This window comes from Leptopilina heterotoma, unplaced genomic scaffold (assembly GCF_015476425.1).
Source record: "Leptopilina heterotoma isolate Lh14 unplaced genomic scaffold, ASM1547642v1 Lhet_384, whole genome shotgun sequence".
NCBI lineage: Eukaryota > Metazoa > Arthropoda > Insecta > Hymenoptera > Figitidae > Leptopilina > Leptopilina heterotoma.
This window is the reverse complement of record NW_025111057.1, coordinates 1159480-1185142: the sequence shown is the minus strand read 5'-3', so window position 1 is coordinate 1185142 and position 25663 is coordinate 1159480. Positions and strand designations below refer to the sequence as shown.

Sequence of the window (25663 nt, the reverse complement as noted above, 5' to 3'; positions counted from 1 at the left end):
GCGCGATCGTTCTCGTAACTTCCTAAAAGAACCAGAGAATTGATGTTACAGTCTTTTTTTTCGTAATTGTCAAAACGCAAATTTGGATATTGCGTCAATTTTTTCGTAATAGAGACTGTCAAAAAATTTTAAATAAGTTTAATATCTATTCTTTTTCTTCAAATGACACAATAAAATTATACCTGATCATTAATATTGTAAAAAAAATGGTTTTTTAATAGCAAAACTGTCCTTTTTAGAAAAGGGCCCATATTGTCGATTTTTCGTATTTTCAAAATTAAGAGGGGGGGATTTGTATTAAAAATTTAAAACCTGTTGGTTTTTTATCTTCAAGGTGCCGTGAACAAGAAACAATTCTTATCTAAATAACTTCCAAGAAGAATCAGAGATACAACAATTAATTGGTATCGCAATATTTAATTCCGTCTTTCTCGAAATGAGGTTTTTGGCGTACTAAACTTTGAAATTCCGTAACTCAGCGAATTTTTAACCAAAAAAGTTCTAAGACCACTCAAAATTTTTCAAATTTTGCCAGGAATACGCCCATATAGATAACTCCAATAGTGCCAAAATGGGCCCTTTTCATGTGGATGTCCACATTAAAGAATACGAAATCAGTCGGCAATAATCCGATTTAATCCAGTTAATCGATTTAATCCGAAACAAGTATGGAACAATCCAAAATCTGTACGCCAGAAATTCGGAAATAGTTTGCAACAATCCAGAATGATTTTGGTATAATATTAAATTTGTATATTAAAAACAATTTGTATTAAATTCAGATAAATTCAAAATATAATTATAATTTCGCATGACAGAAACCTGACCATAACCAGACTGCTTCGGATTAGAGGCGGATTAACTGATTAAACCAACCGGATTACTTCTGCATTTACTAGTTACATATGATCTGACTAACTTCGGACTAAACCGGACTAATTGCGGATTCAATAGTTATAAAAAACTGTATTGATTTCAAACCTAATCCAGGGTGAAAAAACTCCACAATAAACCGCACTGTTACGGACAAATTCCGGATTAGCCTAAAATCGATCAGACTTTTTATTCAGGGTATTCACTTACGATAAATAAAATATTTACATCTGAGTTACAAACCAGAATTTATTGTTTAAATATTGAGCTTTTGAGATGGCTCTAAATTCTTATTTGGAGAGGCTCCAAACTGCCAAGGTCTGAAGGACCTTGTTTAATTTGCGGGACCGTTATCCTACTTTTAAAAGTTGCTTTTCTGCTACGTTTATTTTTAATCCAAGATAAACAAAATATAATTTAGACAGGTGAGTAAGAAAATTAGGATGCAATTCACTTCAATTTGTTTTAGTTTATTTCCCAAATTAATACTTGTACAAAAGGTGTGGAAAAGTGTAGTGTGATTTTAAGAAAATTTACTTATGATTGGAACGATACATTTTTACTTACAACTACCGGCAGAGCTGTTCCTGTTTCGATTTACAGAAACCTCCGACGGGCGAAAATTATCCTTTGGTTTTATTTTTCACGGAAAATCGCGACGTTAGATTCGCGCAATTTTCTTTTATTTGTGAGATTGCACTTGTAGGCGAGTGGACGCGGACAATATCTATGCAACCGGCCGTCTCACACAACAGTGTAAAAACTCACTGCGGATCTACTTTTTACCAAATTAGTCCGGGCAATATCTATGCAACCGATAATTTGATAATTAGTTTTGATCGCACTCGTGGGCCACCGATATTTGAGACGGACGCGGGCAATATCTATGCAACCGGCCGGTTATAAATAACAAGATTTTAGAACTGATAATTAGATTAACAATTCCAAAATCTCTCCAAAATCAGCCCGCACTGGACTCCACCGGCTCAGAGAATTTAAAAAGTTAACGTCTGCCCTAAATTTCAACGAGAAATTCGGGTTCCGGGTCGCGGACGGGCGAATCGCAAATTTTCTCTGTCCCAAAACACTTGCCAGGTTAGACCCAGGAGAGGTGTCTTCGAGAAGAAGCGAGAAATCGTACTGCAATGATTAAAATTTCGCGACAAGCCTCCAACCCTTACCTTTAGTGTAAAGTGGGGAAAGATTTTAGAAGTAGGAGTAAAGAGTAGGAGTAAGTCATGGGCCCATTGGTCTATGCATTTTTGCTGACGTTTTGGATCTCACGGTAGGTCCGTGAGAACGGAAACGGTCTATCAACATGATACTTTTTGAGACATTATTATTTTGAAATAACTTAGAATTTAAATAATAATTATATTGTTTAATTAATAAAATTATTATTTATCTTAGTTATAATAATGCATATACACTGTAAAAAAATCTGGTGTAAAATAACACGAAACTTGTAATTTCACACATCAACATTATAGGTTGTACGTAGTAAATTTATTTCGTTCCAAAAGTAGTTTTACTATTTTTAATAATTTTACATTATACGACTATGTAATTTAATAGTTTCGGGTAAATTTACTACGTCCGACGTAGGAAAATTTGATCACTATGTCCGACGTGGTATTTTTACATTGCGTGTATTTCTACACTTTGACGTAATATTACGTCGCACGATCTGTACAATTACATGGCGAATGTAATTTTCTTATTCCTTTAAAATTTTCAAAAAATTTTCAAGTTTTTATAAATAACTCTAAAAAAGTGTATATAATGTACATTTATAGAAAGTATATGCTAATTTATAAGTAAATAATAATATTACAAAAAGTTTGGGCTATATTTCATAAATACAAAAAGTTACGACTGAAAATATTATTTAAAAAAATATTTGCAGGTTATGTAGATTACAGTCGGCGTGTAAAAATACCAAGTCGGACATAGTGACCAAACTTTCCAACGTCGGACATAGTAAATTTACACCAGATTTTTTTACAGTGTAATTTATCTATTGTAATTATATTGTTCCTACTTTTTATATGTTGCTTGTATATACATTTTACATATTGAGTAATGCATATACATATATACATACAACCTAATGTCCTCCGGCATTTTGTTGTAACAACAATGTTTACAACAAAATGTGTAACATTACACATACTTGTTACATTACATTACATTATGCATACTTGATGCATAAGTTTAAGTGTCATAAGGCATACAAGCCTTGTAGCTTGAGTCAGCTGTAACGCACGTGCGTTTGTTTTGAAGCTGTAGTCTACAGCTTAAAGCCTTTTTCCAATAGGTTTTAAAAAGTGTGCGAATGACTGCGTTGCGTTGATTTTAGCATGTGTTGCTATAGCAACCGACGCAGACGCAGTCATTCGCACACTTTTTAAAACCTATTGGAGAAAGGCCTTTATGGACCCTGAAGGCCTTTCTCCAATAGGTTCTCAAAACTCTGCGTTGCGTCGGTTGCTATGGCAACATATGCTTAAATAACGCAACGCAGTCATTCGCAGACAAACGCAGAGTTTTGGGAACCTATTAGAGAAAGGCCTTGAAGGCCTTTCTCCAATAGGTTCCCAAAACTCTGCGTTGCGTCGGTTGCTATGGAAACATATGCTAAAATCAACGCAACGCTGTCATTCGCAGACAAACGCAGAGTTTTGGGAACCCATTGGAGAAAGGCCTTGAAGGCCTTTCTCCAATATGTTCCTAAAACTCTGCGTCTGCGTCGGTTGCTATAGCAACACATGCTAAAATCAACGCAACGCAGTCATTCGCAGACAATCGCAGAGTTTTTGGATCCTATTGGAGAAAGGCCTTGAAGGCCTTTCTCCAATAGGTTCCCAAAACTCTGCGTTGCGTCGGTTGCTATGGCAACATATGCTAAAATCAACGCAACGCAGTCATTCGCAGACAAACGCAGAGTTTTGAAAACCCATTGGAGAAAGGCCTTGAGGGGAGAGGAAAGTTCTACGCACAGCAAGGTCGCTACCTTGTTGTGCATAGCGCGCTTATGTTGGTGCCCGTAGCATACAGGCTGTGCAAGTATTAGTACTGTAGCCGGGGAGTCGATGCTTGTGTTGGTGCTTACAGCCTCCGGACGCACAGACCACCCCGGTGGCATTGATGAGTTGAAAGTGTACCAACTGTTGAAAGTTGACACCGATGGCGCCAGCTATGCACAGGCCCTGTTTCAATTAAAATACATGGGATAATGCATAAAAAATGTATTTTCTTTAACTGAAATTAATTCAATCATATTTTTTACATGAAATGAATCTAGAAACTTTTAAACATATTTTGTAACAATTGTTACTTTATTAAAGCGTGGAATAATTTATTTAGAACGAAATTTCTACCTAAATTTTTGGCGGGATTTTCAAAAATATGTAAGTTTTTATAATTATTAATAATTATTTTTTAATTTTCTATTATTAATATTTCAAAACTATATTGAGTAGATGAGAAATAAAAAAATAATTTCTTTAAAAAGACCAATGTTATCTATTTGTTAATTAAAATTGTTTTAAAATCCATAAGTAAATTTTTAAAGTTTTTGAAAGAATGTACATATAGTATAAACATTTTAAGTTTAAAAACTGCTGGAAATGTTTATAAATGCAAAAGAAAATAGATTATTGGTTATATAATTAGTAATAACAATGATAATTGTTAACTTTAAAATCATTTTTTTACAAAATAGACATACATTACTTAAATAAACATAAATTTGTCTAAAAAAACAATTAAAAAAAAAAGACCAAAGTTATCTATTTGCTAATTTAAATTGTTTTTTTTAACAATTTAAATAAACTGTATTATGCATTATTATTTGTCAGGTAGTCAGACTAGACTAATTTAAATTGATTTCGATCTTGTGGAATAGAAAAATAAAAAATAAACAGTATTTTTATAAAAGTATTGTAAATTGTTAACTTTAAGTAACAAAAAAATAAATAAACAATTAAAAATTCAAAAATCGGTTTAAAGGAATCTCTTAGAAATTTCATCCCCTTTTATTTAAGACCAAGAACATCCAAATCCAATAAAATTTGTAGGCTCTATAGACAAGTTTGAAGAGTAAAGTGTAAAAAATCCCACTGTGAGGCGTCCCGGGTAAAAGATATTGCGCTGGCACTGAAACGTGGTCGCGCTTCCACAAAAATTGCAATATCTCGAAAACTATTAAAGTCTCCATCGTTTTCTTTTTTTTAAATGAAAGGTGAAATTATAAGGAATATTTTATTATATCTTGAAAAATACTCAAAAATCGGTCCCGTGCTTAATAAATCGATTCAGAAAATTTTTTTTTACTTTTTTTTTAAAAAAACAAAATTTTTTTTTTCTTTTGAAAAATTCTGAAAGGACATGATTTTAAGAATAACATATTTAAATTTCATTAAAATCCGTTAAATTGTTTCAGAAATATTTACATTTAAAAAAAATCTTATAAAAAAATTCTAAATGGCGTAACTTTTACAATTTTCGTCCAATTTCCAAAAGTTTGTGAAAAAGTTTCTGTGTGACAATTTTCATGCACGGAAAGCCCGAGATTTGTAATTTTTGTATAAAATCACACTAGAATTTACTATTTTCACATTGCAACTACCGGAAATAAGGGGAGTTTTTGTATTTTTTACTATTTTCTACACTAATCCGACAAATGTTTACCAAATTAGTAAAGTTTCTTACTATTTCGTCCAATAGTTCCAAACAACTGTAGTAAACTTAGAAATATTGTGTACGAAAAATTACTATAGTCGTTTGTAAATGCAAAAAGAAAGTGTTGAAGAAAAAATACGGATTTTTATCGCCGGTTTCCCGTCAATTCTTGACTAATGGAGATAAACTGGGAGGATTTTTACATACACAGACACACACATACACTTATATATTTGTTGGATAAATATTTGAAGACACACACATGTTTATTTCACAATAAATGCTAAATTTATTAATTTATAATGGTCAATTTCTGAGATAACAAACGACCTACGTTTTACTTTATATTTAATTATTATAGATAATATCCAAATTTATTTTACATACGCGAAACATAGTCACTGTCAGTGATCAGATGTAATCGGGACATTTCGTATAAAAACGAAGCTGGCGTCGGCTCATTTATGGAGATTGAAGAAGTTAGCAACCAGTAGAAATGCAGGCGCCATATGACTGCACTCGCTAACCACACTTGCTTACCAAAAATTACTACAGTGGATAGTAGGTTTTAGTGGTAAAATGTTTTCATTTGTCAGATTTTGTCTAATGAAATTAGATAAAACTATAATCAATTTTCGCTACATTTACAACTCTTACACCAAATATTAAAACTTTCTATTTCAATGTAGCAAATTTATACATTTCTTTTGTAAATTTATCTATTTCTGTAGTACATTATGATAAAAGCCCCCTTATTTCCGGTCATTGCAACCACTTTTAGTAATTTTTACAAATGTGGGTCTCGCCGTGTGCAAATTAATCAAATTTAAGAAAATTTGTCAGCCATACTGGATCTGCCATATTGAATTTTGGAAATCTAACTTCAGATTCGTAATCGGCGACCCCAAAAACCCCTTAAGTAATAACTTCTAAGCGAATCCATTACATTTTTAAAAATATGTCCGCCATATTGGATCCGCCATTTTGAATTTTGAAAATCTAATTGCAGATTCATAATCAGCGACCCCAAAAACCCCCGAGTAACAAGTTTCAAGCGATTTCAAGAAAAATTTTAAAAATACGACCGCCATATTGGATCCGCCATATTTAATTTTGGAAATCTAACTTTAGATTCGTAATCAATGACCCCAAAAACCCCCGAGTAACAAGTTTCAAGAGAATTCATTACATTTTTAAATATATGTCCGCCATATTGGATCCGCCATTTTGAATTTTCAGAAATTGCCACTCAGCATTTAAAAGTATTACTTTTTATCTAACTTTTACGCTTATAGCTGGTAGGAGAGAGTGGGTCAAGACGGGGTACTTAATGTTTAAAGCGCAAAAAAACGAAAATTATCGAATATATACTTTATTATTATTTTTAATTATCATCTTTAGGAATCAGTCTTTCGTAAAAAAAGGCGTACAAAAGTCATCTGTTTCTTAAAAAAGCTTATAATTAATAATTTTGAAAAAATTGCAAATCTCCCCATCTTGCCCCACCGGCGGGTAAGATGGGGTACTAAAAAAACAACCTATTTCTTTCGACAAATTTTACAAGTGAAGGTTGCATCTTGATCTTCGTCGTCTACACCAGCACAACTGCAATGAGCCCATTTGCCGCAGACAGAACAAGCAGACCAGTCTTCATTTGAGTCCAAATAATACCCATTACAATAGAGACAAGGTGTATTTTCCACTTTACCATCGCTAATTAATGATTTAACCTGACAAGCTTTTTTCTTTTTGGTCACTATTATTTTATTCAGTCTTGATTTCAGTAGTTTTCTTAACTTCTCTTATTTCTCTTTTCTTTTGTTTAATTTGAGTACCCCGTCTTGCCCCACTCTCTCCTACCCCATCTTGCCCCCATCTACGAAATTGAAGAAAAAGGTTGATTACTACAATTTACGATTCAACAAAGAAAAAAAAACATATGCTTCCCTTGTTCTGTAACCCTTGCCAGTTAGAAAAAAATTTATACAGTTCATTAACTGTTATTATTAAATATTAAACACCTTTTACAAAAAGTGAAAAATTCACAAGAAAATCATCGAAAACAGTTTTTTTTTAGTAAAACAGATAAAAGATTTGTTCTCATGGCTTTTAGGTTCTGTAAACAAGAAACTATCGTCTCGGTGCAGTATTATGTAAAATATAATCGCGATTGGTTAATTCGTTTGTTAAATAGGGCCGGTACCCCGTCTTGTCCCTCTCTCCCCTAATTCAAACGCAAACCATTTTTGGAGAGAAGGTGGGTCCAGTTGACAAAGAATGCCTCATTGACACTATTTGTTTTTCATAAAATAATAGTATATTCACATCTGAAATTAACAAAAATGGAAACAGACGATCAGCTGTCATTTACCTTGGATAGAGTAGTAGTAGTAGTAAGTTTTTATTAACTCTTATACTGGCTTTTCGCCGTGTATATCCAGCCATGTGAACTAATCTTTCGCGTACGGTAGGGTGCAAAAATGCCTTCTTAGTTTGAACATGTCGCACTGATATGCTTCCATGGAAACATATGAGTGTGACACGTTCAAACTAGAAAGGCATCTTTGCACTCTACTGTGGCTGATTCTAAAAAAATGTTGAAAATGGCTTTTCCAAGTTGATCAATTTTTTTAACTCATTATTGAATTTTTTTACAAACCGTATAGTTGATGCCTTATTTGATTTTTAAATAAGGGTACTTTATAAAAGGGTACTTTATAAAAGGGTACTTTATACAGGTACTTTATAAAACTGAACAAATGACTTTTTATTAAAATTTAAAAACACTGTTGCCCATACTAGTACTAGAATAATTCTAGGACTTTGTTATATTTTCTAATCAAAAGTATATGATACAGTCTAGTATTTTGTGTCCTATCCAAAAGTCAAGCACTTTCAAGGAATGATTCACGTACTTTTTTTCCGTGTAGTTGTTCACAAAACGTTGTAATGATTGTAATTTTAACTGCCAAAAGAATAGCTCGCCGGATGGAGTCCGGGTATTTAATTTAGTTAAATTTAGTAATTTAATCTAAAACTTAGTTTGGCTTGAAATATCATTTAAATTAGTATCTAGTTAAAGTAGGCTTGTGATCCTGGATGTAAGGTGTAGTCATTGATAAGGCATAATTTAAACCTTCGTAAGAAAATATATTTTAAACAAATAAAATAAGAAATAATAAAATAATAAAGAATTAAAAGAAGGAATAAATTAGAAAAGAGAGTTTAAGTTAATCAGTGAGAGTGAGAGAGAAAGGGAGAATTAGAAAGAGAGAGAAAAAGAGTGAGTGAGAGAGAGAGAGTCGCAGCCATGGCAGATTCACTCCTCGCTGTGTTGGTCGGCGGTCGCAACGCTGTAAAATTAGCAACCGTTAGTTTCCGCCATATTGAATTCACAAAAGGTCGACGCTCATTTATTCGCGAAGGTAGGCTCTAGAATTTACCCCTAAAATACAGTACCGTCCGCAATTGTCAGTCCACCCATTTTTAAAGGAATGACAAAAATTTTTTAACATAAAATTCATGAAAACTAAAATTTTTTTTGGTTTATATTTTGAAAGACGATAAAATTTTGAAAAGAATAAGACCTTACAGAAGTCATTTGGACAAAATTTGTAGAAGATATTCCTAAAAATCGTCATTTTCAATGTTTTACAAAAATTTAAATAACTTCTAAAATAATGAACGCTTTTTAATAATCTTAGGCTTATTTTAAAGGTCTTTTTCTACGGAATAAGAATTACTTATAGGCATTAACCTGTCATTTTTAACTTGGAATAAGCATGACGTCAAAATTAGACAAAAAAATTGGAAAAATTTGAAATCAATTTTTTGTACTAAAAACTATTCTAGAACATATATAAAACATGATATGGTGTAGATTTTTCAAGAAATTTTAATAAAAATATATGTTTGAATTTCAAAAATTATTTTTCTTTTAATAATATTATTTCAAATTTTTTGAATTTTTTTGTCCAACTTTGACGTCAAGCTTATTCCAAGTTAAAAATTACAGGTTAATGCCTATAAGTAATTCTTATTCTGTAGAAAATGGTCTTTAAAATAAGCCTAAGATTATTAAAAAGCGTTCATTATTTTAGAAGTTATTCAATTTTTTGTAAAACATTGAAAATGACGATTTTTAAGAATATCTTCTACAAATTTTGGCCAAATGACTTCTGTAAGGTCTTATTCTTTTCAAAATTTTATCGTCTTTCAAAATATAAACCAAAAAAAATTTTACTTTTCATGAATTTTATGTTAAAAAATGTTTGTCATTCCTTTGAAAATGGGTGGACTGACAATTTCGGACGGTACTGTACGATACGAACGTTTACTAGGGTCGTGCACGCTAGAACGATTTCATAATCGAAAGAAACTAGATACCGAACTAACGGTATTCATGCCCGACACGTATTATAGTGCGAATAAAGGAAAAGATTATTCAAAAGATCATCTTCCCCCAAGATGTACCTTGGGTCGAAGATTCTACCTGGTGCATCAACTCTGTGGAGGTCGAGTTGTACATCTTCACCACAGGGTTGGTTCACAAAAGCTTAGATGGAAATTATGCACAAGGTCTTCCACGGATGTACCCCTGGCCTGACCAAGTGCATAAGAGCGAGAAAGAACGACGGAGTAACGAGGGGAGCAGCAGTAACAACTGCTGCTTAGTTGTACCTGAGTCTCGAGTACAGCTCCCTCTAGGAAGTGGCGCAAACTAGCAGCCCCAGTTGTACCTGAGATACCGCCTGTCTACTCCAGGTAGAGAGGAATTGGGTACAAGCTAGCAGCCCTAGTTGTACCTGAATTACCGCCTGCCGCACCAGGTAAAAAGAGAAAGGAAGTAGCACAGATGTACCTAGCCTGAGAGAGGAAGATCTCATTCCTTGGGAGAGTTGTACCTCAGCCTCGGCGTTAGATCGAAAGGAAAAGGGTGGAGAGAGGAAGGAGAGAGTTGCTGTCGAACTGCCTTGGAGCAAGCCCCGAGAGAGTTCGGCAGCGAACTGAGGAAATTGTCAGTGCAACGAAGTATTATAGATCGTAGGTCTCTCGCGAGGCATAGCGCGAAATGAATGAAACCACGTGCTTGCGCGGCAATGAATGCGCCATCGGTACTCTCTACTCGACGACCGAGCAGCGAGCACAGCAATAAATATAGATATACTATTGCATGTAAAATAAATGATTTTATTTCCTTCAAGAAACTCACGAATTTATTTCATTAATAAATTCGACTATATCATTACAACGTCTACACGGAGAAAAATGGAGTTTGAAAAACTGGGAGTCAATATTGAAAAAACAGGACTCAGTCCAGTAAAAGTACATTAATTCATTTCCATCAAGCATCTTAGGGTATTGCGTATAGTGTATAGAGGGCCTTAGTTCCAAATGTCACTGTAAACAGCATTGAAACACAGGCGAAGATTATAAGGCGCGCTGCAGTGTGCATAGTAGAGAAACTGGCCGACGCGACGCGAAACGAGTGTTTCCCTTTATTCACTTCGTCAATTTTATATAAAAAAAAATAATAACCAATCATTAAAAGAAAGAAAAATATGTTAAATGCACTCTTTATATATATACAAAATAGTGAATTGACCTTGAATGAAATGTATAATTAATTATTCTCAAAGCAATCTTTAATAATTTAATTAACTTAACTGCACTGCATAATAGTTAAGAGTAGTAAGAGTAAGTGAAACGGTAAGATAAGTGAACGACCATTAGTGTGAGAGAGAGAGAATAACTTGTGGTTTTCGAGTAGGTATCTACTTTATGTGCACGGCGTTCATTTTTCGAAAGAACTGGACTAAGTACTAGTTGTTCAATATTCGCTTCTATTATTGACTTGTGTTTTGTACACTGCCGCGTTCTTTTAACAATTACATGAGAAAGTAATTTCTCATTCCAATTTTTTATACTCTTATTCCCTCTCACAGGTCTCCTCAGAGGTGGGCAGGTTATTCTAAAATGTAACGCTACAAACTTGGTGGGGAGTTGTTCCAAATGACTTCCAGATTCCAAATTTTCAAACCGATAAATCGTACCTGATCCTCTTTTCGAATTATCTCTTATACAGATAGTCGGAAACTTGAAAAATTTATTATCTTAATGTGGAAGCTTTGATTCAGAAGACTGCTGATTTTTCGTTACTAAAAATTTTTTGGACAAAGATTTTCTAGATAATTATGGTTCCGAATTGTCTCTTCTTCAAGAAACTTTTTGTTTTTTTTAATTTGGACACGTCTGTCACATGTTAAAGTGCTATGTATATATGAATATATATATATATAATTTCAGAAGCCTGCAAAAAAATTTCCGTTGTCTAAGATCGAGAAGTCATTTACCGTAGCTTTTGGTGCGCTAAATCCGAATTAACATTTAACTAAAACCTCCCATCAGGTCAGGATTTTGAGAAAATTGGGGGTGAAATACCAAAAAATCATTTTTTAGTAGTTTTTGAAAATTTCTACTGGGTAAATCCGACGTGCTAGAGACTTGTCATATGAGTTAAATTAAATCTAGAACCCTCTACTTTACGAAAATATAGCGATATTGCCAACAACAAACTAAATTAACTGTCAAAATTGATTTTTCAACAGTTGTCCTAAATTTACCTAAATACAACTTTTAAAAAAATGATTGGATTCGCTAAGAATTTGTTACTCGGGAGTTTTCGGGATCGCTGATAACGAATATGACGTCAGATTTTCAAAACTCAAATTGTTGGATCCAATATGGCGATCGACTTTTAAAAATCGATTCAATTTGCCTGAAACTCGTTACTCGAGGGGTTTCGGGGTCGCTGATTAGGAATCTGTCCACAGATTTTTTTATTTTGACATCATATTTGCAATCAGCGACCCCGAAACCCCTGAGTAACAAATTTTAAACCAATCCAATCATTTTTTAAAACAGTTGTATTTACAAAAACTAAAAAGTGATTTTTGGGACTTATAGGGGAGAGTGGGGCAAAACGGGGTACCGGCCCTATTTAACAAACGAATTAACCAATCGCGATTCGGGAGCGACTATAACCCGGTTTCATTGAACATAGCAATTAGAGTGGCGACCACTTGCCAAAGCTCCACAAGGATCAATTTAAAACGTGTCAATTGGACCCTGTTTAACGAACTGATTTCATCCGGCTTTCCGGACTGCGAAAATTCAACAGTCAATACTCAAGAAACATATGACAAAATCACTCGTGCAGTTATCGATTCTTTAACAACAGCGGGAGCTTTTGTTCCCAGAAAATTAAATCGGTCCCCCATCAAATAGACGAAAGTAACTGTTACAATGCCCCATTTACCAGGACGGAATTCTTTTCGGCATTATCTAAATGCAAGAAGGACTCAGCTCCCAGTTTAGACAAAGTTTCATATGCAGTCATTAAAAAATTGCCATTACCATGCCTTGAATCCATCTTCCAATTTTATAATAAATGCTTCATACAGTCCTCATTTCCAGATACATGGCGGTCAACTCTTGTTCGTTTTATTCCAAAACCAAGCGGAAAGAGATTTCGACCGATATCCCTCACATCAGCACTAGGAAAACTAATGGAGAGGATCGTCCATGCGAGGCTGGAGCACTTTGTGGAGTCGAGGGGCCTAATTCCTGATCACCAGTTTGGATTCCAAAGAGAGCGCTCGGCTCTTGACTGTGTTTCGGTCCTGGCCATGGACATCAACAAAAACTTTTCTCAAGGTAGAAGCACAGCGGTGGTGGCCTTAGATATAAAAGGAGCGTTTAACGCACTGCTCCCCTCAGCTGTTCTCCAACAGCTCAGAGATGATGAGGTACCAGGAAGACTGTTAAATTTCATATCCTTCATGATAACTAATAGATCTCTGCATTTTGGGGATGATCTGGCGCCACCTCGAATGTGTGGAGTCGGTGTACCACAGGGGGGGGGGTTTATCCCCTCTCCTTTTTAATATATCCCTTAGACACATCAGGGTGACTATACCAGAGGAAACCAAAATTCTACAATTTGCAGATGACATTTTGTTGTATTCGACAGATGATGACATCAATGTGGCGCTGGCTCATATCGAATCAGCGATAGATAGACTAGTCCCCTATCTAAAAACCTTAGGCTTCAGTATATCCCCAGGTAAAAGTCAGTTCTGCATCTTCTCCAGAAACTCAATGGACCTCTCCAATGAAACCATCAGAGTGGTTGATCAGCAGATCATAAACTCTCTTAACATCACCTACCTTGGGGTTATCATGGAATAAAAAAAAAAAAAAAAAAAAAAATTTTATTAACGACTAAATTGGCAAGATCACATAGATGAATTAGCGCAAAGAGCAAGCAAATCTTTGAATATTATTCGAACTCTAACGAAAGTTACATATGGAGTACACCCGGATTCAATAATGACAATATATTGTGGACTTACAAGGGCCCTACTTGAATGGGCCTCTGTACTGTTTATGAATTCCTGCCGGAAAAAACTAAAAACTCTTGATAAAATCCAGTACTCCGCATTAAGAATAATCATGGGATGTATGAAGTCAACTCCGATTCCGATTTTACTATCAGAAGCAGGGGAGCCCCCTCTAGAGCGAAGAAGGGCTTTACTTATTGATAGGAATCTTGTTCGAGTATCAAGCTGGAATGAAAACCTGGTCTCTAATAAAATTGAATCCATCCTAATCCACATTCAACAAAGAAAACAGCTTCCAAAATATTTAACAAATTTTTCTCTGATAAATAACTACACCTTAGTTAACAATCTCATAACTACACATAAAAAACCACAAAAGGCCTCCTATTTTGATGTTAATTGGTCAAATCTAACCTTTGATATTGGGAATAACATAGACAGGGAATCTGGTTACGAAATAAAATCAACTGAAAACCCTAATGAAACCACAAATTCCATAATATCGAAGCACTATAATGATCACACAATTATATACACGGATGGCTCCTTTTCGGAAAAAACTGGGAAAGCCGGCTGTGGTATATTTATTCCTGACACAAATTATAGAAGGTTGGACAAGATTACGGGTTGTTTTTCTCCTATCATGGCTGAACTCAGTGGAATACACTCAGCACTGAAACTAATTACAACACTCAATTTTCAAAACACTTGTATGATGACAGACTCACTTAGATCGTTACAATTAATCAAAGACAGATTCCCAGACAACTAAACACGCACAATTATTCACGAAATTTCAGGTATGGTGCAATCAATAACTGATCAAAACAATAAAATTGTGCTAGTCTGGATTCCTTCCCATTCTGGCATTCGAGGCAATGAAGAGGCAGATAGATTGTCTAAGATTGCCGGGGAACTACGATATGGAAGGAAGTCTTCCTTTTCAAAGGAGGACTGGCGAAACCTAATAGATAAAGACTTCAACTCTACCAATAGACTAGAATGGCCTTTCTTTCCGGTAACAAGAACCAGACAAGTATATTTCAACCACATTACTTCAAAAACGGAGAGACCTTGGTTCAGGGGATATGACTTGTCGAGAAGAGCAATCAACCTGATCACCAGGCTCAGGACGGGCCACGTCTGCGTGGGAGAATTATTTTTGAGACTGGGATGGAATATCCCTCCTGGCTGCAAATGCGGATGTGAGATAAGCTCGATAGACCACTACCTTAAACTACCTTTGTTCACAATATTTAATTTTCGATCTCTAGACCTTTCAAGGCTAGTCTCATTAATATATAATCCGAATTTAGAAGCTGTTACAGAAATCAGTAATTTTTTATACCATGAAAATGTAATTATTTAATTAAACAAGGATGAGAGGAGAGAGCAATAAAAGCAATATACCAACTACTATATGCTTTAAAAATTTTTAAGTTTTTATAATTATTAGATATAAGCCTTCCCAACCTTTCTCTACAAATGTGACATCATTAGGCTCTGGTTCTTCACGATCTACAGAGATTTCATCTTTAAGGATTTGCCATATCAACATAAATTCACTTAGATCTAATATTAATCTTTTAAGGGCTCATTTATCGTCGAATGAATTTCATGTTGTGGCTTTAAGTGAAACATGGTTAACTGAGAAAATTAGAGATGGTATGATAAACATTAACAATTATAACTTAATACGTAGAGATAGAAAGGAGAAGCGTGGTGGTGGTGTTGCGGCATATGTTAGAAGTGATCTCAATTTTAAGGTTCTTTACCTATCTCCGGGTAAATTTGATAATAAGCCAGAGTATATTATGATCTGAACAAAAACTCACCTGAAACTAATTATCTTAGGTTCTTTTTTGAATCTTTTAATTTATTTGTTGTTCCGTATGCTGCTACTCACCATACTGGCAATTCTAATACATGGCTTGATTTATGTGTGGTTGATGATGAGAATAAATTAATTGCTTTTTCTCAATCTCATGTTCCTTTTGTCGCGGGGCATGAACTCATTGAAATAATTTACAAATGGAAACCTAATGTACAGGAGTGTTCTGTAAGGTTTTGTCGAAATTTAAGGGGAATTAATGATGAGGATTTCTTAACGACTCTTTGTAATGTTGACTGGAATAATTTTTTACAATTGTGTACAGTTGATGGTAAATTAACTTTTATTTGTAATGTAATTGATATAGCTTTAGATGAGCATGCCCCTTTATGTGCCTACAAGAGAAAGAAACATAATTTGTGTCCTTGGATGAGTTTGGAGATTAGGGATCTTATAAGACAAAGAGACTCTACTTTTCGAGCATGGAAGAGAGTAGGAAATATTTTAATTAAGAATAAATATAAAATGCTGCGAAATAAAGTAAAGTTTTTGTTAAGAGAAGCACGTGACAGTTATAATGCAAATAGGCTGCAGGGAATAACGGATCAGGGGGAGCTCTGGAGGGAACTGAGGCGTCTTGGAATTATTAGCAATAAAATTGATGATTCTCCTCTCACGTTTTCTGTGAATGAAATCAATGATTACTTTTTAACTATTTGTGGAAATCCATCCTTTAATATAACGCCTCAGTTCCTCTCTGAGCTTCTTCATGATGTTGGATTTAATGATAGTCTTTTTTATTTTGAAGACATTGGTCCTTCTGACATATTAAAGGCCTTAGAAGGCATAAAGACTGAAGCACAGGGATTTGATGGTATTTCTATAAGTGTTATTAAAAAGTCAATGCCTGTTTTATTACCGTATGTGTTACATCTTTTTAACCTGTCTTTGCAAACCTCAGTTTTTCCTGATGAGTGGAGAAATGTTCTTATTAAACCAGTTAATAAAGTTAAAATTCCACAACACCCTGGGGATCATAGACCGGTTGCCATTTTGTGTGGTCTGTTAAAGGTTCTTGAGAAGTGTGTGTGTACTCAGTTGAATAAATATGTTGAGTCTAATAATATTCTCGATCCTTTTCAATCTGGCTATAGAAAAGGATTTAGTACTCAAACTCTTTTACTTAAAATTACTGATGACATACTTAATGCTATTGATAACAAGAAGGTAACTATAATTGTTTTCTTTGATTTTAGCAAAGCTTTTGACATGGTTCCCCATAATCTCTTATTATTAAAATTAAAGTCGTTTGGTTTGTCAGCATCTGCTTTGAAATGGATTGCATCTTACTTGTCTTGCAGAAGGCAATCTGTTTATGGTCCTCATGGTGAGGGATCTGAGTGGGGTCCTGTTGGAACAGGTGTCCCTCAGGGTTCGGTATTGGGTCCTTTTTTGTTCACAGTCTTTACAAATGATTTGAGGAGTTCTCTTCAATATTCTAAGTATATGTATTATGTTGATGATCTGCAAATCTACATACACACAAGTCTTAATGAATTAAATAATAGTTTAGAACTGATTAATAGGGATGTTATGGCTGTTTACAATTAGGCGGAGGAAAATCAACTTAAAATTAATCTTAATAAAAGCTATTCAATGATTATTGGTTCCTCATGGAACATAAATAATTTGGATTTAAATAAGTGCCCTCCAATTAAAATAAATAATATTGTGATACCTTATGTGCAATCTGTTAAGAACTTGGGAGTTACTTTTAATCCAATTCTTTCTTGGGAAAAACATGTTGGACAAATTTGTAGAAATGTGTATGCAACATTGCAACAGTTTAAATCAAATAGAAAGGCTCTCTCGGTTAAGTTAAAAACACAGCTTGTCTCCTCGTTAATATTGCCTCATTTTGACTATTATTGTGCTGTTTATAATGATCTTGCAGATGAACTCAACTATAAACTGGAGAAGCTCCTTAATTCGTGTATAAGATTTATATTTAATTTAAAAAGGGATGAACATATATCTTCTTATCGTCAGAGACTGGGATGGCTGAATGTTAAAAATAGACGTCTATTGTTCATTGGATGTTTGACATATGTTACACTGAATACAAGAAGGCCTCTTTATCTGTATAACAAGTTTACTTTTAGAAGTGAAATTACTTTGAGAGAAGTAAGAAGCCCTGATTTGTTCAGGGTACCTTTTTGTAGAACTGAACAATATAGGAATTCTTTTATTGTCACTGCTGTAACATTTTGGAACTCTCTTCCTAGTTCAATAACGAATGCAGAAAGTATTGGTATTTTTAAATTCAAACTTTTTAGATATTTGTTAGCACTTAATAATTAAATGTTTGTAAGGTTCTTCTACTATAGTTTAATTTTGTCATTGCTTAATATATTTATTATCATTTTATTGTATGATTATGACAAAATACATATATACTATTTTGTACTACACTGAGCGTCTGAAGTTGTAGAGTCTCTTTTATAGATATACATATATATATTTTTTTAATTATTTGTTTACTATTTTGATTATACTTTATATTTCAATTTAATTATTGTTAAACAACTCTTAATTAAATTGTATCATAAATTTGTATATTTTATATTATGTATATTTTTGAATTTATTGTATTTTTATGGTTGTTCTCATGGTTTTCTGGAACAAAATAAAGAAATCTAATCTAATCTAAGTTAAAATATAATTTTACTTAATTTTTATTTTATTCTTACAGCAACTAGTTGCTCAATTTAATATACTGGTTCTGTTACTTTATGTTAAGATAATGAACAAGTCGACTCCAGGAATCGCATGCTTGCAGATATGGAGAACACCACCATGGGGGTGGGTATCTCAAAAGCTATATAAAGCTAATTAGCCTCTTAAAATTTGGAAAAGAAAAATTATAAATATTCAAATTTAAAAGGAAAGGATAAACCAAACAAGAAAATTTGAAAACTCACAAACAAAAAAATATTCTCTAAAAAATTATTTAAAAAAAAAATAATAATAAATAAATAAAAAATTTTAAAAAAAAAGAATTTTTAATAAACAAATGAAAATCAAATAGGTTAAGAAAAAGTGAAGAAATTTCAAAGAAGGATTTTCTCTCAATTAATAAATTAACTAAATAATTCAAATAAAATGGCGGATTGGTAATAAAATCATTAGATTTAAATTTAAATTTTAAATAAAATCACGTGGGATACTAGAGGAAATCCTTACTTAGGTAAGGATTACCCAACCTCACCTATCCCTCCACCTACAGTGAGAATCTAGTGTTATAACAACTCAGAACAATCATTCATGAGAAACAAAACTAGTGTTATATAAACTTTGGACAAAATTCTCTTGTGAAGTGACAAACAAATCAGTTAAAATATTTAACCATAAACTACACGGAGAGAAATCTGCTGCTAATATTACTCGAAAGAGCACATTACTTAAATTGCTTAACGTTTCTCTTATATTTTTAGCATGGATTCATATACTTATTGTAAAAATACTTTCAATGCAATAAGCATAAGAGACAGTAGCTAATTTTGCACGAAATCTTTATTATAAATACAAAGAGAACGTGCTATAAAAGTATTAGATTCTTCTTATAAGAATCGCTCGAACTCCGACTGATTTTCAGGTGGACTTTATACAACACAATCTTACCTGTGTATACGCACATATAACTCACACACATATATATTTCTCTGGACAGTTTTGTCGTCTGGTAAAACATTATATATTATATGTAGTATTTAATACTTGTTGCTGTTATAAAAAGATAATATTTATTTAATAGTAAGTATATTATTTAAAAATTATTGCATTTTTATTCGTGTTTGAATATATAAGCAACATGTGAAAATTGTTAGGTTATGTTATTGCAAACGTCACCGCTTTGTACGCGTTCCGTTCCTCGAAACCATCCAGAGAAATATATGTGTGTGTGAGTTATATGTGCGTACACGCAAGTAAGATTGTGTTGTATAAAGTCCGCCTGAAAATCAGTCGGAGTTCGAGCGATTCTTATAAGAAGAATCTAATACTTTTATAGCACGTTCTCTTTATATTTATAATAAAGATTTCGTGCAAAATTAGCAGCTGCTTTTTGTGTTTATTGCATCGAACTCTCTATTACATTAAATAGATGATTTTGTATATAAATTATTATAACCTCAAGCTAAAATTCTATTCAGCAGTGACTAATAAAATTTGTAAAGATTCTGCAAGCAATAATAGCAACAGATTTCTCTCCGTGTATACATGCACTTATATATCTCGAATTGGCCTGACTAGTCGAAGCCACTATACAAAGAAGAAGAAGAACCAATCGCGATTATATTTTACATAATACTGCACCGAGACGATAGTTTCTTGTTTACAGAACCTAAAAGCCATGAGAACAAATCTTTTATCTGTTTTACTAAAAAAACTGTTTTCGACGATTTTCTTGTAAATTTTTCTTTTTTTTAGGAGGTCTTTATTTATTTAATAATAACAGTTGATGAACTACACTGAAAAACTGTTGGTAGAGCAGTTCCGCTATTGACTATTGTGCAGCGCTACTTAACTTTAAACTCACAGCTCTATCAAAATTAGGCGAGTTGCTCTCCTAAACTTGACTACCAATGGCGTTGGCGAGCGGCTGCTTGACAAAAAGGTCAGCAGCTCTATCAAAAAGGAGAGTTGCTCGCCCAAAAAGGAGAGTAACTCGCCCAAAAATAAAGTGAGCTGTGCGTGTCTTTTTAACGCAGCAGTTCACCGCATTGGGCGAACAGCTCTACCAACAGTTTTTCAGTGTATATTAAATTTTTTTTAAATAGCAAGGGTAACAGAAGAAGGGAAGCATTTATTTTTTCTTTGTTGAATCGTAAATTGTAGTAATTAATCATTTTATTCAATTTCGTAGGTGCGGGCAAGATAGAGTAGGGAAGAGTGAGGCAAGACGGGGTACACAAATGAAGCAAAAGAAAAGAGAAATAAGGGAAGTTAAGAAAACTACTTAAATAAAGACTGAATAAAATAAGAGTGACCAAAAAGAAAAAAGCTTGTCAGGTTAAATCAATAATTAGCGATGGTAAAGTGGAAAATACACCTTGTCTCTATAAATTGTAATGGTTATTATTTAGACTCAAATGAAGGCTGGGCTGCTTGTTCTGTCTGCGGTCAATGGGCTTTGTGCAGTTGTGCTGGTGTCGATGACGAAGATGAAGATGCAACCTTTACTTGTAAAATTTGTCGACAGAAATAGGTTGCTTTTTTAGTACCGCGCCGGTGGGGCAAGATGGGGAGATTTGCAATTTTTTCCATATTATAAATTTTATGATTTTTTAAGAAACAGATGGCCTTTGTACGCCTTTATTACTAAAGACTGATTCCCAAAGATAGTTATTAAAGAAAATAATAAAATATATATTCGATAATTTTCGTTTTTTTGCGCTTTAAACCTTAAGTACCCAGTCTTGCCCCACTCCCCCTATCCACACTTTTCTCAAAATCATGAACATAACTATCTATAAAATCTTTGTTTAAAAAATTTTTAATAATGAAAAATCAGCAGTCTTCTGAATCAAAGCTTCCACATTAAGATAATACATTTTCAAGTTTCCGACTATCTGTAAAAGAGATAATTCGAAAAGAGGATCAGGTACGATTTATTGGTTTGAAAATTTGGAATCTGGAAGTCATTTGGAACAACTCCCCACCAAGTTTGTAGCGTTACATTTTAGAATAACCTGCCCACCTCTGAGGAGACCTGTGCTCTTAGACTATATAAACAGTCTTGTTTAAGCTGATGAATGGGATAACTTGTGTTGAGTCCCAAAGTGTTCAGCTATGAAACTTCTAATACTATAGTGTGTACCTGTCACATATTATTCTATAAAGGAGTGCTAAACTGACTGCATAAATCATTTTTTCATTTTTCTCCGTGTAGAGTTCGGATTTTTATTGTTTTGACGTTTAATTTTGTTTTTATTGAGATATTTAAGTCAACGTGAAGAAAGTGCTTGGGGGCATTGTAGTGCACAGGGTTGGGAGCAATGTAGTGCAATTATACAGAGTACCGTATATATGTATTATTTAACCATGTTTGCTTTTTGCAAATTATTGCAGTTTTCTTTCAGTTTTATCTAACACAGGACCAAAGAAATCTCTAGTTTATAGTGCTGTTCACGAGACGAGATGATACGATGCAAAGTCTCGATCTCGTGGGCATCACTACTAGTTTATAGTTTTTTAAGTTTCTTATGTTCCTAATATTACATCTAATAAAATAAAATCGTTTATAATATATTCTCTGCTTTTTATTTGACTAATAAAGTGGTGCACTACATTGCCCTACAAATTTTAAAATGTCGAAAAAAAGTGCCTTCAGTTTTTTAGATATAGAAAAGCTCCATCTACATCTACAAAAAAAATAATGTACACCATAAATGTAGCTAAAAGCATTGTCTTTCCAACGAGTCCTTATTGATCAAAATTGGTTGAAAATTGCGGGCACAGGAGTCTTCAAAAGAAAAGTGCACTACATTACCCCCTTCTACTCTACTTGACCATTACGCGTTTTAAAAATTAAAAAATGATAAGAAATAAATAACTGTAGAATTTTTTTAGTAAATAATATGTATATAATTTTATTTACAAATAATTTAAACTATAAATACCCGAAATTAACTTTAAACATAAAAATTTGTATTTTATTATTTTATACTTTGATCTATCCCAGTAAACAAAAACTAATTGAAATAAATTAAAAAGAATTCACAAAGAGTTTCAGTGAATCCCGCTTTGTGACAAGCTTGCCGTGCAAGATTGCCAATATTGACGTGCAAGTTTGCAGCAAGCTTGCCACAAGCTTAAAATGTCCCACTCATAGCAAGCTTCATGTGAAAGTTTGCTGCAATATTACACTAAAGGTTGCCGCAAACTTGATGTAATCTTATATGGAAATTGTTTATTATATAAAATTAATAATTTATTACTAGCAACAAATTTATATTTAATATTTTTAATTTTTATTAAACATTAAAAAATTATAACAACGTTACTGTAATAATGTTATTAATTTCCCCAAAGAATTGGAGTTGGGAACTATTATCCATGATCAGTGGATAATAATTAAAAATTGTCAACGTCGTAGCAGACGTTAACTATACACATTACACGGAGAAAAAGGAATAGTTGACACATCCAGATACATGGATATCACAGCCATATTATATTGAAAAATACGGGATATCCATAGTTAAGGTTGCTGCATCCATATTCTATGGCTGGCTGTATATTGTTGGAGCAGCAAAAGATCTATGGTTGGGTGATCCATAGTAATGGAAATGGGAAACAAAAAAATTTGAATCACTCAATTAATTAAATTCCATGTCACTTGAGATATTTTATACACATTTTTGTTAATTAATACACACCACTTATTGAATAACCGCATATTTACGAAATAAATTATTAACCGATGGGGGAGACACGAACCCTAGACCTAACGCATACTAAACACTAACGCTATCCACTACACTATACACGCAACTACAATATTTGAGCATATAATATTCCTTATATACTCTACACATATTTCATGAAAATTAATTTACATAAACACAAATAAACAATAACGATAATAAATAATACAATTATAACACTATTTATACACAATAAACTCACAACGCGATTATATAGACGCGACAGGAGACCGACGCGAAGGACAAATTGAGACGTCCATTTTTAAATGGATGCCATGATAATGAATTGCGCGCAACATGTATCGAAATTTTGAACTAACTATGGATCTCCCAACCAAAGTTTATATGAATGAGGCAGCCATATGTGAAAATCCATAGCATGAATTGTAAGCCCAACCATGCCTATGGATGTCACATCCATATTTGATTCAACAATATAATATGGCTCCCTCATCCATTGAATATGGAATGTGCTTCCATTCTGAAAGTTGTCTCTTCCATTGAATTGGATAACACAACAATATTCTGGTCAACAATATTTTTATGGATATCTCTTCCAGACCTTTTCTTTCCGTGTATCATTTAAGATAATATGGTGAAAAGTCGTGCGCGAGAGAGGTATTTCTCGCCATCTAGCAAGGAATTATAAAATTATAGAAGAAACTTCTATTAGTTTTCCAATTCCTTGCTAGATGGCGAGAAATACCTCTCTCGCGCACGACTTGTCTCGCGCAGAGTATAAGTATCGGTCCGCTGAACAGACTTTTCACCATATTATCTTAAATGATAATGTGTATAGTTAACGTCTGCTACGACGTTGACAATTTTTAATTATTATCCACTGATCGTGGATAATAGTTCCCAACTCCAATTCTTTGGGGAAATTAATAACATTATTACTATAACGTTGTTATAATTTTTTAATGTTTAATAAAAATTAAAAATATTAAATATAAATTTGTTGCTAATAATAAATTATTAATTTTATATAATAAACAATTTCCATATACACGGAAAAACCTTTGAGAAGTCTGCCTTCCCACTGTCACAAAATTTCGCTTCTCACTGCATGGAAAGTCTGATCGCCCGCCACTGGGTGCGTAGCATTACCGTTTTCGATAGACAAACTTCCCAAAAAGTTTAGAAAATTACAACTGGGTACGTTGGTCACCCAGTTTGTGAGTGCAGATGAACAAGTTTAGTGGTGGCGCTGACGCATAAGTTTCGGGTGAGCAGACTGCTTAAAGGTTTTTCCGTGTAAGATTACATCAAGTTTGCGGCAACCTTTAGTGCAATATTGCTGCAAGCTTGTAGTGCAATATTGCAGCAAACTTTCACATGAAGCTTGCTATGAGTGGGACATTTTAAGCTTGTGGCAAGCTTGCTGCAAACTTGCACGTCAATATTGGCAATCTTGCACGGCAAGCTTGCCTCAAGCTTGCTGCAAGCTTAAGTGCTGTCTGGGTTACTAATTCAATGGACAAGTTTTGGGGCCTTTAATTTTTTTTAATTCGTCAGCACGAATTCAATGTATGCCTTGGTCATTTCTTACGAATGCGAATTCGTTTGCACAACTTCAGGCAAATTGAATCGAATTCAATCGAATATACAAAGAGCTTGAATGAATCCCGCTTTCTACCTACCAAAAATCTTAATTCATTTCAATCCGTTTGAATTAGTTTATTTTTACTGGGATATGTGATGCTCCACGGTGAAAGGGACCTTAGCTACAACAAACGAATTCTACAGGAAAGGCATTTAAAGTAGAGCTACTCTTATTGGTCAAGACGTTCCATTGAAATTCAGCCCCACTACTCACTACACATTGATAGCACAGGCACACAAAAAAAAGTCAAAACCCAGAGGTCACACCCCCCTATCCCCATGTTTTTGGGGTCGCTGAAACCGAATATGACCATGAAAATTTTTTTCATTGACTATTTTCCCGCTACCACCCCCTTACACCTGCTCCCGGGGGTTGGAATTTCAGCTTAAAAAAAAGTCGATTAGGGTGTCAATTCCTATGTTTTTTTAGTCGCTGAAACCAAAAAGACTACCAAAAACAAATTCTTCCCTCCCTTAACCCCCTACAACCCTTTTAACACCCCCAGGGTGGTGGTTGAAATTCGAATTTTCACGAAAAGTCGAGTGCGATGTCTACCCTGCCGGAAGAATGGACTGAAATTGTACTAGGGAATTAGTACTGAAAGCTCAGTGCTATTTCAGTGAAAATTTGCTGCGTTTCAGCACTGAAATTGTACTGGGAAAAATTACCTGCAAAAGGGTCGCTATCGGTGATGTTTATGGCCTGACCGTCATTAAGTTGAAGGACGAATATTTCTTTGTTAATGTTAATGTTAGAAGTTCGCGCCCTCTCCTAACGCATG

The 25663-nt window shown here is 33.8% G+C and overlaps 1 protein-coding gene across 6 annotated transcripts in view; it reads right to left on the bottom strand.

Moving 5' to 3' along the window:
- The window catches only part of LOC122505994 (electron transfer flavoprotein regulatory factor 1), a 100890-nt gene that overhangs the window by 46314 nt on the left and 28913 nt on the right, over positions 1-25663 (bottom strand). For 2 of the 6 annotated variants that reach the window (XM_043617934.1, XM_043617935.1), the window contains exon 2: positions 3808-4082. The exons of 3 other annotated variants lie outside the window; for them this stretch is intronic. In XM_043617934.1, the coding sequence (XP_043473869.1) occupies positions 3906-4082 (177 nt within the window). In that variant the 3' untranslated portion in view covers positions 3808-3905. Of the gene's footprint in view, positions 1-3807; positions 4083-17139; positions 17322-25663 lie in introns of those variants that run through there. One more of the 6 variants, XM_043617932.1, reaches the window with a different exon arrangement.